Source organism: Phocoena sinus, chromosome 15 (genome assembly GCF_008692025.1).
Source record: "Phocoena sinus isolate mPhoSin1 chromosome 15, mPhoSin1.pri, whole genome shotgun sequence".
Lineage (NCBI taxonomy): Eukaryota > Metazoa > Chordata > Mammalia > Artiodactyla > Phocoenidae > Phocoena > Phocoena sinus.
In genome coordinates, this window is record NC_045777.1 from 32,563,545 (window position 1) to 32,579,111 (window position 15,567).

Consider the following 15,567-nt stretch of genomic DNA (forward strand, 5'->3'; position numbering starts at 1 on the left):
TTCTTTTCTTTTCCTATAGTAATAGTATTCTGTACAACTTGAGATAAAATTATATCCAGAACAACATCAGCAATCAAAAAGCTAGGTCAGCCCACTATTGTAAAGATGTCATGTGTTCCCAAATTGATCCACAGATTAAAAATGTCAGCTATTACCAAATTGATCTATAGATTTGATGCAATTCCTATCAAAATCCTCAGAGTTTTTCATGAAAATTGAAAACTGATTCTAAAATTTATATGAAAATACAAAGGGCCAAGAATAACCAATAACATCCTAAAGAAAAACAAGGTGAGAAGACCTTTTCCACCAGATATCAAGATTTATTTAAAAGCTATGGTGATAGAGAAAGTATGGTACCGCTCCAAGGATAAACAAATAGACCACCGAAATGGAATGGACTGATATTCTAGAACAGTCCAGACACATACCTGTACACATGTGGACTCCAGGTTTTATTCAAAGTTAAACTACAGAGCAGGTGGGAAATATGGTCATTTCAGGAAAAAAAAAAAATTCCCAGAACACTTAGGTGGTGATATGGTTTAAAAAAAAGTGATTGTACCCCTATCTCATACCATGTTTATTCTAAAGCCCTGTTTCCTAAGGAAAATATTGATTTCCTCTGTCATCCTGCTTTGAGAGAATTCCTGAGAAATGTTCTTCCCAAAGGCTTCCCCCCTCCCTGTACATGCTGATCTGAAATAATAAAAAGATTATAAAATAATGAGAAAAAAGAAAAGTAAGTCTGAATGTAGGAACTGGCTGTCGACCAACTGACAACAGTGAAAAGACATACACAGCCTCAAACACATGTTTCTAGATATGGAGGTTGGGGGGTGGTGCGGTGGAGATGAGAAATAAGCTTGAACAATCTAAGCAGGACCTCGCTCCTCTCCCCCCGACTCATTTTAACTACCTCCCCTCACCCTTCCACCCCTTCTTCTGCCTAACTCCCCACCCCCGCTCATAGACCCAGAGCACCAAGGCGACTGTACTGGCGTAAATTTCTTCCTACTTGCGCCACCGCCCCGGGGCCGCCTCATGACGTCAGGGCTGAGCGAGGGGGCGCCGCCTCCTGGGTGCCCGCCCCTCCCGGCCCTGCGGCCCCGGCTTGCTCTTTAAAAGAGCGGGGCCTGCGCCAACCGCGCCACACCGCGGGCACCAAGATACAAGGCTATTTTCCCCGAGTATCTTCATCTCGCCTTCCGTCCACGTCTGCTCACCGTCAGCCGCCGCCCTCTTCTCCTGCGCAGATTCCGGCGAGCCGGACCATGCAGCCTGCAGTGCTTCTCGGCCTCCTGGGAGCCACGATGATGGCGGGTGAGTGGGCACTGTGGGGAGTTCAGAACCGCGGACAGCGCCAGCCTCTGCCTCTCCAGCCGCTCTGGGCATCCTGACTGGCGGATACTGGAAGACGGGGAGGGTTGAGTAGATGGTGTCTCCCTCTTGCTTGAGGTTCTTACTTTCTTCTCTTCCCTGGGTATTTCCCTTCAACTCTCCGCCCCAACGTCTGACTTGGAAAAAGTCAGAGAGCTTCCTAGCCCAACCAAAAGAGTCTGTTTTAATCGATATAAAGAAGACGTGCCCGCGCCTCCAAGGAAACCCCACATTTTGTGCTCACTTCTAAAATGTCACATCCTCTTTACCTGTTTAGAGAGATGCTGTGATAGTCTTATTCTGTATCTGTAATTAAGTGTTTGTTTGGCTTTTTAAAGCCAGATGACCACGGAGAGACAGGAATACATGTATTATATTAGTTGGCAACTGTATAATTTATTATTTTATTATTTAAACATGATTAGATAAAAGTAAGTCTCATGTATATATGTAGATAAGATATATCTTTTTTCTTAACACATTCATATATGTGTGTTCAGGTATATGTATGCACAGGTTTAGTGTAATATTTTTCTGTATTTTGTATTTCTGCCTCTGGGGAGAGGTAATTTCAGATTCAAATGAATCCATCTTTAAGTTATAAATGGTAACTGCAAGAGATATTTTGACTTTTGTATTCCAGAAAAATAATGAGTATAAAATAACCACGAAAAATATTTTTAGAGTAGTAAAAAAAAATCGTTTTAGTCAATTTGGGAGGATAAAATTTTAAGTAGTAGATATTTGAGTGCCTCTTTATGTGTGGAAAATTGTGGGATTGATCTTTCAAACTACTCTGAATCTCAAAGAAATGATCTTTGGAGATTTGGGGAAAAAATGTGTGTGTGTGTGTGTGTGTGTGTGTGTGTGTGTGTGTGTGTGTGTGTGTTGAAGTAAAATCCATGAGTCCATTGAGAAGTAAATATGCCACCACCAGTTTAAATTGGAGGGGTTCTTTTAGCTGTCTTAATGACCTCATAGAATATTGTTCTTATCTGAGATTGAGGTCCCTAACTAGAGTTGAGGCATCGCCATCCATGAATATGAGGGTTTCATTGACAGCAATTACGGGATCCCAAAGAGAAAATGAAAGCCACTGGTAATTTATTTTATTGCAAACTACATACATGAAGAATTTTCTAAAATTCTTGTCACTCTTACAAATTGCCTATAAATGTTCTCGATTTAATTAAAGGAAACCAAATGAATGTTTAGAGTCCTTCCTGGTCAAAAATATTTTCAGAAAGGAATTGCTTAACAAGATAAATCTGTGCTATACATTGTGCTATAGACCACAAAAACAATGTCTTTTATGAGACTTATTTAACTATAGTGGTAAAATATTTATGTCTCTTACACAAGATAATATTTTAAGAAGGGTTTATATTTTAACAGCAACTAAAATCAAGATATTATATTCTTTAAAAATTTTTTTTACTGAGCTATAATTCACACACCATAAAATCTATACTTTTAAAGTGCATAATTCAGTGATTTTTAGTACATTCACAGATTATCACATTTCAGAACATTTTCATTGTGGTAGAAAGGAACTCCATACGCATTAGCAGTCATTCCCCATTCCCACCTCCCCCAAATGCTTGGATATTAGGCATGGTAGCCTTCAAGCAGAGTTTGTTCTTTAGCAAAATCACAGGAAACCTGCAGAAACCATCTGGCTCATTTCCTACCATTATGAGCTTCTGAAGGAGATCCACACCTTTCTACAGGAGTTGTTCACTCTAAAAATTAATATGAGTGAAGGAGCTATATGCTATTCATATATACTAGGTAAGATGGTTTCTGCATTCAAAAGCGTTAGCGGGGACTTCCGTGGTGGTGCAGTGGTTAAGAATCCGCCTGCCAATGCAGGGGACACGGGTTCGATCCCTGGTCCAGGAAGATCCCACATGCCGTGGAGCAACCAAGCCCATGCGCCACAACTACTGAGCCTGCGCTCTAGAGCCCTTGAGCCACAACTACTGAGCCCGTGTGCCAGAACTACTGAAGCCCGTGTGCCTAGAGCCCGTGCTCCGCAACAGGAGAAGCTACCGCAATGAGAAGGCTGCACACCACAACGAAGAGTAGCCCCCTGCTCGCCACAACTAGAGAAAGCCTGCACGCAGCAACAAAGACCCAATGCAGCCCCCCCCCAAAAAAAAAGAGTTTGCGTACCATGTTATTTTATAGCTGTATTTTCATTCTGGGATGAAACCTTAGTTTGGTAGTCTTATGGAATATTAATACTTTGGAAGTTATTCTCAGATTTATCATATGATATTATTTGAAAAAATTTCTGCCATTTGACTACTTCACTTTTATCACAATTATTGGGTTTTCTTTTGTGCACCCTTAATGTTAACTTTTACAAAAATAAGTTAAACTACTTTAGGGGTATCAACATACCTTCGGTTATTACTTTGCTGCCACAGATTCTATTGGAAGAAATACAATGGAACTTAGATGTCTCACTAGATGCATAATATGCTTTCATAAGGAGACCTTAGTTCCTTTCCATCAAAAAGATGTCTGAAGAGCCTCAATTAGGAAAGAGAGTTGTTCTGTAAAAACAAACATGAGCTACAAATTGTTCAGAGTCACAAAAGAAAAATATTCCTCTCCCCTCAAATCAGATGACTGTTACTACTTTAGCAATATCAGTAGTTAATAATAGCACCTATTAAACATTTGTGGAAAAAGAAAAGTTATTAGCAAGAAACTGCATTTACCAAAGAAAGTTTAGTAAAGCTAGAATTTTAAAAGGCACTTTCTAGTTTATGACAGAAGTAATTCTCTCAGTTATTTCTTTTCAGAGCATTTTACAGATCTCAGGTGGAAAGAGTAAGTGCCAAAGTGGGAATGTTCTCAAATAACAGCCATTTGGGGGATAAAATAATGGACCCTGAGTACCAAAGGTGGCCATCCAGATCTTGTCTGAACTACATTTCAGGAAGATAGTGGGGTCATACCTTGTTAATCACTTCTTAAATATTTTACCAGTGATTTTAACATGCTGCATAACTTTGGGCCTATTGAAACAATTGGAGTAGATCCCAGGCTGTGCTTTGAAAAGGAAAATTCAGTAAGGTGAGCAAATGAAATAGGAGTTTTATTTCTAGATTGAGCCCTATGATATGTAATTGATTGGGAGGAGGTAAAGAGATTGGAAAGCAAATATTTGGGGAGGAAAGGTCAGGTTGCTGGTAATAAGAAACAGCATTTGAGCAGCTTCCATCTCTGACGTCTGAGAGTTTTGCTCTTGCTCCAAGTAGCTCTTCACTTGTCTCAGAGACCTGGAAGAATCTTCTGCACTGAGCTCTCCAGCCATAATAGCAGTTTCTCTTCTAGGGAGTGTCAGGAGAACTGTAGAGATGGGCCTATATGTAAATGCTTTGAGCTTCTCCAGTGGAAAGGGTTTAGACAAAACAAAGTCAAAGTGAAAGATAAAAGAATCAAAGCAACTTTGAAAAAGGAAAAAAAAAAAAAAAGCACTGTAAAATTAAAAACACCTGAAGCATTTCCTAAGCTGAAAAGGCACTTCAATCACTGGTTGAAAATAAGCAGAATCTCATGAAATTTAATTTAAATAAATTAAAATTTATCTTTTTGCAATATCCTCATGAACTATCCATTAAACACCTATTTGCATATGATATTATGGATTCAACAATATCCTGGTAAAATTAGATACCTCCCATATTCTTTACATGGCTGCAGACAACATGGGGGAAGGGAAACAACACTGATACAGACACATAAGTGTGCTTGTCCAAGAAAAGGCTTGGGGGGTAAAACGAGGTAATTAATTATATAAGATAATCATAACCACATTTTGTAAATAAAGTGAGTTTCAGGGAGAATATTTTCTTGGGGACAGGAAAAGGCAAAGGGAATCACAGATCTTTACCCATTTTGAGTAGGCAGAAGGGTTGAGGAGGGCACCCCCGTTTCATTTAAACTAGGTTTGTTTTAAACTTTTTATTGACATATAATATATGTACAGAAAACTGCATATAGATCATAAGTATACAGCTTACTGAATTTTTCCCTCCTTAAGCACAGCTGTGTAATCAGCACCCAGATCAAAAACAGAACATTGCCAGTATCCCAGAAGCTCCCCTTGTGTGGATTTGATTTATATTGGATATAAGATAGCATTCATTTTCAAATCATGTTTATGACATTGCTAGGGGAAACAGCTGTGTGTGTATGTGCATATGTGTGTGTGTGTGTGTGTGTGTGTGTGTGTGTGCGCAACTGGGGCAATTCTTGTCCCTGGGACAGACATCCGCAACTATCTCCACTCTGCTCAGCTCTGACTTTGCCCCTCCCTCCAAGTAACATGCTGGGGGTGGGGTGATTTTGTGAGTTTGGGGACACACAGCTTCCAAAAATCAACTCACTTCCCATTCTTTTTTTCTTTCAAAGCTGTCAGTTCTATGCCAGTGGACATCAGGAACCACAGTGAAGAAACGGTAAGTTGAAATGGAAGTCTGGAATCTAGACTTATATCTAGACTCTGGATTCTCCCACCCCTTATCTCATCAAACTAAACAAAATAAAAAACAAAAATAGACAAACAACAATGAGGAAATGGGAGCAAGTGATATCCCTCCTGCCCTGGGCTTTTACCTCCTTCTGGATGTTTTAGTGCCCCTGAGGATAGCTGTCATCACACTGTTTTCCTTTGAATCTGTTCAGAAATGGGTGTTTATTTCTCTTCTCTGGATAGTCTTGACCCAATGCCTTCTTGCATTGCTCTGTGGGGTGGCCTGGGAGGTTTCATTACAGTCCTATATGTAAGTCTACATTCCTGACCCAAGGGGTCTGCATCGGTACGGGTCACATAGCCAAGCCTCTTTTGACAGCAGCTCTGGCTTAAGTAGTCAGGCATCCCAGTGATACCAGCTTTCCCAGCCTGCTTTCTGGTTTCCCCCTAGGTGACTCGCTGCATCATCGAGGTCCTCTCAAATGCCTTGTCGAAGTCCAACACTCCACCCATCACCCCTGAGTGCCGACAAGTCCTGAAGAAGAGTAAGTATCCTCCACTTCAGGAGATCTTTGTCCCTTGAGTAGTTCTTTCTCTTGCTCCCTCCGTTTCGCCTTCCACTTTACTTCCATATGAACCAGGGGCATGATGCAGTGGGAAGACTACAGGCTAGATCAGTATCTGGGAGATGACATATGGCTTCCAAACCCTGCTCTGCCACTTAATAGCCGTGTTACCATGGGGAAGACCCCTTGCCTCTCTGGGCTTATTTCCTCAAAGTAAAATGAGGGAGTTGAACTGAATGATAGTCTGTGAGCTGTCTATATAGTTCTTAAATTCCTTGGTTTGAGAGTTTGGAATTTTAAAACAGACTTTCATTTGGGTGGAGTGAGGTATGGGGAGTGCTCATTTGTGATTAGACAGGGAGGCAAAGTGTTCTGGAAGCAATGGAAGATGAAAGGATAGAAGGAGACAAAAATTATTCTTCTCTTTACCTTCTACTCTTCTGACAATGAGGAGCTAGAAGCTTGGAAAGGTGACTGGGAAACTTCTGGCCTGTTTACATGACAGATTGGTTAAACCATTTTAATACATAGCCTGTTAGAATGAGAGGACTACCAAGTGGTATCAGGAGTTCCAGGCCTGAGAACTGGAAGGGGTGGGGGTAGACTTAGAGCATCCAAGGAGTCAGAGCAATGCCCTTCTGGGTCTAGACTGGAATGTTCCTCTATACAAAACAGCTTATGTTGAAAACAAAATTTAAACAGTGATACGAGCAGTATCCATTGGAAGTTGACATAAAGAGGTAAATTTTACAAAACTATGCATCTCTGGGACTTCCCTGGTGGTCCAGTGGTTAAGACTCTGTGCTCTCAGTGCAGGGGGCATGGGTTCAATCCCTGGTTGGGGAACTAAGATCCCGCATGCTGCACAGCATGGCCAAAACAAAAACAAAAACTATGCATCTCTTTTAGCATGAAGTCAAATTGATTCAAACAAATCCGAAAAGCTCTGTTCTCTTCAACACCTTTCTCTGCTTTTAAATTTTGAGTCAGGCTGAGAACAGTGGATTTTCTTTCTTCTTTTCACCTTCAAAATCTCCTATTGCAAGATAATATTCTCTTCCTGTTGCTGCACATGAGGCCCATGCATAAAATTATAACAAGTATGAGTGACTAGCCAAAAGAGTAACCTGGGGGGACTCAATCCACTATTGGGGGCTTCAGGATAACCATAGTAGGTGTGGGGACCTGAGACTGTAGGAGACCCATGCACAGTGGAAGGAAGCTTCTCTACCACTCCCAGCCTACATGCCTCTTTCATGAGCTTGTCAGAATGAGTTTATTAGCCATTGCAGGGAATGAGTGAGAGCAGGGTGGGTCTCCAGGCAGGGACTAAATGCTGCTCCTTTGGGCAAACCCATCTCGTTATCTCCCTTCCCATTTCTTTGTTTACCAGACGGATGCAGAAGTTTTGGGTCTGTCATACTAGGTCATCAAAGAACCAAGATTGCTTAGGAAGAGTTGTTGATTGTAGGGCTTTGCTAACTGCCAAGATCAGATTCTTAGCTCTCAGGTAGGATTCTAGCCTCTGCTCATCACTGATTGTGCCCTGGGGTCTTTTGAGTCTCTTGAGAAAGCCCCAGGAAAACTGGTAAAAATCAAATGACCCATGTCTATCAGTACCTTGGAGACATCATACCCAGAGAGCCATTAAATACTGAGATCAGGGAGATTTGAGCTCCTCCGGGGTTGCAGACTCAAACACCAGCCAGGGCCAGGAAAATACGTAAGAGAAAGGAATAAAACAGGACAGGAAGTGACTCACAAACTGGAGGATACAGGCCTCTTCTAAGGAGGAGTAGATTTTTCTCAGCTTGAAACCTATTGTGAGAGAAATATAGATTCTGTTACCAGATCTTGGGATTTTTCAAAAGAATTTAAAATTTGGATATCTAAGCAATATCTCCTAGTATTTAAGTATTGCCTCTGAATTCAAATTTACTAAAAATGTTATTTAGGCCAAATAGAATTCACCTTTGGGCTACCAGTTCATAACTTCTGTCGACTGAAAAAAAAAAAAAGAAGCACAACCTAAAATTTGAGATTTATATTTTATTCCATGGACATACTAAGGACTTAAGCCCAGGAGACAACCTCTCAGATACAGTCTGAGGGACTGTTTTGAAGAGGTAAGGGAGGAGGCAGGATATATAGGCGTTCTTGCAATAAAAACCAGATAGTCAGAACATCAAAATATTACAGTTAATGAAAGAAAACCAGACATCTTAAGTTAACGAATTTAGCACTTTTCTATGTATGGGAAGATGCAAGAGTCTGGGCTTACTGAAGTCATTCCTTTCATATGCACCTTAATTATCTTGTTTTTTCCATCCTGAATCCCCTCTGGGTACACAGTGAGGTGTGGCTGCAGTGCCTAGATGGCCAGGACACCCTTTGTTTACTGATTTGGCAGGCGACATTCTTTGTCCACACTTCTGTTCTATTCTGGTTTTCTCTCTCCTGCTGAAATGTCTTATGCTGATCACAGGACTGGTGGAGCTTTCTGCCAACAAGTTGGATGAATTCCTTCATGTAGCCTCCCTCCCATCCCCAGCCCATCTCTGTCTCCACTCCCACTCTCTCCAGCACATCTCAGTTAGCACACGCTTACTGAGCAAACAAACATTTGGGGAGCAGGGAAGAATCATTTTTTCATGGCTTGAAGAGATCTTAGGAATTCATAGTCCAATTTCTTAACAGGTATAACAATTTCTTTGATCTGGTCATCTCTGCAACATGATAGTTAGGGATGGAAGGTGCATTTTCTCCTTTTTACTTGAAGTAAGAGTGAGCTTCACACCTTGGTTTTACAGATTGACAAGACTGTATGCTGCTAATCACAGCCTTCCTCAGATCTCACCTGAGGGGACTTAAAGCTAAATTTAGGAGGAAGTGCTAAGCCTCAGGCAAGCTGCTACAAGCAGCACACATTTAACCTGGAAAAAATAAAAATGCTTCTCTTCTTGACCAGCAGGCAGTAGGAAAAGGGCCACACAGCCTCTGCCTCGGGAAGCTGAGATTCTGTCCAGATGACATCAGTATCTGCTCAAAGCCTCCCTGCTTACCTGTGCATACCTGGTCAGCCCTGCCTCAGTGCTACACACACCACCACTGGCTCTTAAAAGGCAAAGGCACTGGTGAGGGGCCAGCCCTCAGGTGTCTGGGTGTGGAAGGTCAGGGACCTTTCAGTTGCCTCATAAAACATGAAAATATTATCATGCCAGGCTGGGCTTTTAAGCAGAGAGGAATAGACTGTCTGCTATTTCTTGGACATTTTTACAAAACAGACCAATTTTTTCTATTTTGCAAATATCAGTTCAAAATGACTCATCAAGAGCCATTCAATAGAAACATCATGTGAACCACAAATATAATTTCAAATTTTTCAGTAGCCACATTAAAAAAGTAAAAAGAGACAGGTGAAATTAATTTTAATAATACATTTAATTTTGTCCAATTTATTTTATTCAATATATAATTTGTACATACAATATGTTTATAATATATATTATCTTGTACATCCAAAATATTATCATTCCAACATATAATCAATATGAAAATTTGAGGTATTTTACATTCTTGTTTTTCATCTGAAGTCTGAAATCTGGTGGTTTCTTACATTTACAACATGTCTCAGTCTGGACCAGCCACATTTCAAGTCCTCAGTAGCCACAAAGGTTTGGTGGCCCCCACCATGGATGGCGCAGACGTCAGCCTAGAGCTGTGAGCAGCCTTGGCTTCAGGTGTTCTATATGAACTCAGTGACATCAGTTGAAATCCAAGCCCTCCCAGCTAACAACTCAGACAGTGTTAACTGCATATCTTCTTTCACAGGATGCCCTTGAGTTAAGGAGGATTTAGTGAAGATGCTGTCAACATTTGGAAAAGATGAGAAAAAACAGCATTCAATTAAAATGTCGGTTATACTGTCTACTGTTGATTTGTGCAATACAAAGATAACTCCGTTTACTGAAGTTCATTCTCAACCTTTGAGAACATGTGGGGTGGATGGGACCTGAGTGAGGGAAGGACATGGTCCTTTCCACTGCTGTGCAGTTTTCTCAGGGAAGAAACAAACACCCTGCTTATCACCAATTACTAAGTTTTATTGTCACTTACTGCTAAGTTGCAGCTACACAGTTGATTGGATAATAAAAGTCTGGTAAACTAATTAAACACATTTTTAATCCTTTGTTGAATCTTATATTTCCCATTTTGGGCATTTAACTTCATTTAGCTGGATTCTAGTGGGAACCATTTACACAATGCTAACTTTTAAACCCCTACTTAGAGCAAACATGGAAATAATGGTCCTGAATTACACCTCTCTGAGCCTCAGTTCTCTGTCCACAAAAAGAGGAGGTTGAAATACGCAAACTCTAAGGTATCTTCTGGTTCTAAATTCTAGTATTTTATAAACCTATATTTGGATTTCAATTTGGTCATTGAAAGATGCTTGTTCGGGGTTATGAAAAAATAAATATGCAGAGAATTTATTATCAGATTTAAACACAGCTAAGGAGTTTTCATACCATTTCTTTCTTTCTTTTTTTAAATATTTATTTGGCTGTGCTGGATCTTAGTTGCAGCGCGCGGGATCTTGGTTGCAGCAGGCAGGTTCTAGTTCCCTGACCAGGGATCGAACCCTGGCCCCCTGCACTGGGAGTGTGGAGTCTTAACCTCTGGACCACCAGGGAAGTCCCCATACCATTTCTTTTAAAAGTAATCTGAGTATATTCTTTATTAACTTAAAAAATTACCCAAGGACTTTCAGGATCTTTAGGATTTGTAGTGATCACTGAGGCTGTGCTTACTGAACCACAAACAATTCTGAAGTATACTTACTCTTTTTTATTTTCATTATAGGTGGAAAAGAGCTCAAAGATGAAGAGAAAAGTGAAAATGAAAACACAAGGTTTGAAGTGAGATTGTTAAGAGACCCAGCTGACGCCTCAGAAGCCCCCAGGACCTCCAGTAGGGAGGACGCAGGGGAGGAGGACGCCCAAGGCCAGACAGTGGCAGACACAGAGGGCGGTGGGCACAGCCGAGAGCGGGCAGGCGAGCCCCAAGGCAGCCAAGTGGCCAAAGAAGCAAAGGCACGCCATTCTGAGAAGAGCAAGGGACACGACAGGGAGGAAGAAGAGGTGGAGAAATATCAGAAAAGGGAGCGTGTGGAAGATGGCAGTGAGGAGAGACACCCTGGGGGGCCAGGAGAGGCACAAACTGCTCTTCCCAGTCACAGAAACCAGACTCCAGCTAAGAAAGAGGAGTTAGTGTCCAGATACGATACGCAGTCTGCGGGGGGCCTGGAGAAGTCTCACAGCCGGGAGAGGAGCAGCCAGGAGAGTGGAGAGGAGACCGGAAGCCAGGAGAATGGGCCCCGAGTGCCGCAAAGCCACCCCGAGCGCCAGGAAAGACCTGAGGAGAGCGACGAGGATGTCAGCCCCGAGGCGGACAAGCGACGCTCGAGGCCAAGACACCACCACGGGAGGAGCAGGCCCGACAGGTCCTCTCAGGAAGGGAGTCCTTCCGCTGAGGGAAGGGGGTACTCCCGGGAGGAGCCACACGTGGGCACAGGCGGCTCAGGGGAAAAGAGAGCCCGCCATCCAACCCTCTCCAGGGCTTCGGAGGAAGAAGCCGAATACGGGGAGGAAGTGAGGAGTCACGTGGCTGCCCGGGCTCCCGGGGACCTGGAGGGGGCACGATATGGGGGCAAAGGAAGTGAAGAGCACCGGGCTCCCAGGCCTCGCAGTGAGGAGAGCCCAGAGCAGGAGGACAGGAGAAAAGGCCTCAGCCTAGAGCTGAATAGCATGGCGCACGGCTATGACGAGGAGAGCGAGGAAGAGAGAGGCCAGGAGGGGGGACCCCACCACAGAGCCCGGGGAGGGGAGCCGGGAGCCTACTCCACTCTACACCAAACAGAAAAGAAACGGTTCTTGGGTGAAGCGCACCACCGTGTTCAGGAAGGCCAGACAGACAAGGCGAGGCGGCATCCACCAGGCGAGGTGCGAAATTACCTCGACTATGATGAGGAAAGGGGTGAGGAAGGGGCCCGAGGGAAGTGGCCACAGCTGGGGGACCCGCAAGACTCTGAAGAGAACAGGGAAGAAGCTAGGCTTCGAGGTAAACAGTATGCTCCCCCTCACATCACCGAAAAGGAGAGATTAGCAGAGCTTGTCAGTCCATACTACGACCCTCCCCAGTGGAAGAGCAGCCGGTTTGAGAGAAAAGACCACCTGGATGACAATTCTCTTGAGGGTGAAGAGGAGAATGGGCTGACCTTGAATGAGAAGAATTTCTTCCCAGAATACAACTATGATTGGTGGGAGAAAAAGCCCTTTGAGGAGGATGTAAACTGGGGGTATGAGAAGAGAAACCTGGGCCCCAAACTGGATCTGAAAAGGCAGTATGACAGAGTGGCCGAACTGGACCGGCTCCTTCACTACAGGAAGAAGTCAGCTGAGTTCCCGGACTTCTATGGCTCGGAGGAGCAGATGCGCCGTCGCCACGCAGCAGAAAATGAAGAGGAGAGAGCTGGCCAAGGAGTTCTGACGGAGGAAGAGGTATGCTGTGGGGCTTTTGCTTAAAACTAACTTCAGGTGGTTAATTTTAATATGTTATATACAAGACTATCTGATATTAGGGGGAGATATGGATGGGGATTAATCACCATAGGACTGTACGCCTAATAACGGAGCGGAGACAACCTCTGGGTTTGATTTCCACCTGGCATCTAGCCATTGTCCACAGCCCTGTCCAATTCCTCCCACTGCAGTGCTGCAGTGCCTCTCAACCTCGGCTGCACGTTGTAATCACCTGAAGAGCTTGAAAAATTACTGACATCTGGGACCCACACCCAGAGATTGTTTGGTACTGGATGCTGCCTGGGCATCAGGATGTTTTAAAGCTCCCAGGTGGTTTCAATGTTTAGCGAAGGTTGAAAACCACTGGTCTAGTGTCTTCTCCTTGGTCATTTGACTTTTCATCACTATTTCCCAGGGTATGAAAGAACAGGTGATACAGAAGTTAGTTGCTTAGTTTCTATCTCTGTCATCTCTTGGCCTATAACAGTCAGACATCTACGTGTAGGGGAAGTAACATTACCAGAGCTTTACCTTCCTTAACAATGTTTTTTTCCCTCAATATTGATTATGTAGGTTGGTGCTTCTCAGGCTTGAATGTGCCTCAGAATCATGTGGGATTTCTAGCCTTAGAGTTTCTGATTCAGTAGGTAGGCCCCAGGTGGGGCCCAAGAACCTGTATTTCTGACGAGTTCCCTGGTGATACTGATGCTGCTGGTCAAGGAACCACACTTTGAAAACCACTGATGTCGGGTATCTCCTATAGCCTCTAACATATCAAAAATTCCCCTTTCTGTTCAGACTCCCTAAAACTGCAAAGAGCTAAATTGATCTGGGACCTCATGCCTCTACTTTTCTGTATTTTCTAGGAAAAAGAACTTGAAAACTTGGCTGCGATGGATTTGGAACTACAGAAAATAGCTGGGAAATTCAGTGGTAACCGAAGGGGCTGATGGTCGTTGGAGCAAAGGGCAGATTTTAAAAGCAGCCTTCACATGATCTGTTTTCCACCACTTCACTGAAAGACCCCATTTATTTACCCAAAGGCAGAAAGTAGAATTTACTGTTCATCAAATGTTTGACATGATTGGAAATGTCCTTAATTTTTGCCAGAATGTTATTGAAAATATGAATAGCATGACTTGTAGCATATTCTTTATCAAATAATAGATATATTAACACGCTTGTGACAATGACTGTGCTACTGTCCTTGAAAAAATGTCTCAGTTTGAAGTAATAAAAGATTCACCTGAGGCCAAAATTGTCATGTTCTCAGCTTCCTTTGGGCGAATAGGGAGGAGTGTGACTTTCAGATCCATTCTTCAAAGTAAATTCTAAAATATAGCACTAAGATTTGTTGGTTTGTTGGTGTTTGGATACAGAAATGAAAAAAAAAAAGGAAAAGAGCAAACATCTGAAATAAAAGAATGTGGAGGGGGCTTCCCTGGTGGTGCAGTGGCTAAGAATCCTCCTGCCAAGGCAGGGGACGCAGGTTCGAACCCTGACCTGGGAAGATCCCACATGCCGCAGAGCAACTAAGCCTGTGTGCCACAACTACTGAGCTCGCGTGCCTAGAGCCCGTGCTCCACAACAAGAGAAGCCACCACAATGAGAAGCCTGTGCACCGCAACGAAGAGTAGCCCCCACTCACGGCAACTAGAGAAAGCCCGCGCATAGCAACAAAGACCCAACGCAGCCAAAAAAATAAATAAATGAAAAAAAGAATGTGGAGGATATAAAGAGAAAGAGATCAGGAAAAGACATTGCTCCCCCAGGCTGGAGAAAGATTAAATAGGCTTGAAGAACCTGTTTCAAAAATTATTATAAGCCATTACTTTTAGAATCCGATTATCTGGAGAGCTCTGGGAATAGCTGGCCAAGGGTCATTTTTCAGGGCTGAGGAGAAAGCCTGGATAGTGGGAAGAACTCCAGACTGGGAATCACAACATCTGGAGTAGGCCAGACAGATCCTTGGACCTTCACGGCCTGTCTCATATCTGCTCTATAAGAAGACAGGGCTCTGACTCTAAGTAACTGTGTGACTTTGGGCAAGTTACTTTCCCTCTCTGGGCTTCAGATTCATCAGTAAAACAAGGATATCTGTTCCATTGGGTTGTTGTGAGGATGACTGAATTTAAGCAAAACACTCGGAGTAGTGCCCAGTGTAAGGCAATGGTGCAGAAAACAGTGGCTGCTACGATTTTTATGGCTGCAGCTTCTCACAGCAAGACCAACGGACAATAGCCCTTCTCCCTTCTTTTACTTGGCATTTCATTCCTCACAGATGGTGGCTTCTACTTGGTTGATTACTCCTGTTTTGGCAGTTCAGGTAAAGCGTTGTCCTCTGGGCATCACCCATGACTTTTATTCATCTGGAAGGCCTGGTTCTCCTCCTCTTAACTAAGTTAAGACTTGCCTGTGATAATTTAGCCAGATTCTTGTCAGGTTAACTCTTGGTGACATACTTCTCCAGGAGAGTGTCAGTTTATCATATAGAGAGCAAGCCAGTGTGATGAATCAGTGTGATGAATCTGACAGAAAATTGTTCTAAATC

General features: G+C 43.0%; 1 protein-coding gene across 1 annotated transcript; it reads left to right on the forward strand.

Moving 5' to 3' along the window:
• The first annotated feature begins 1,093 nt into the window (after positions 1-1,093).
• On the forward strand, positions 1,094-14,267 carry CHGB (chromogranin B). The gene is made up of 5 exons (XM_032607200.1): positions 1,094-1,323; positions 5,809-5,855; positions 6,321-6,414; positions 11,299-12,995; positions 13,883-14,267. Exons 1-5 carry the CDS (start codon positions 1,275-1,277, stop codon positions 13,964-13,966), a joined length of 1,971 nt encoding a protein of 656 aa, XP_032463091.1. The 5' UTR covers positions 1,094-1,274; the 3' UTR covers positions 13,967-14,267.
• The last annotated feature ends 1,300 nt before the right edge of the window (positions 14,268-15,567 follow it).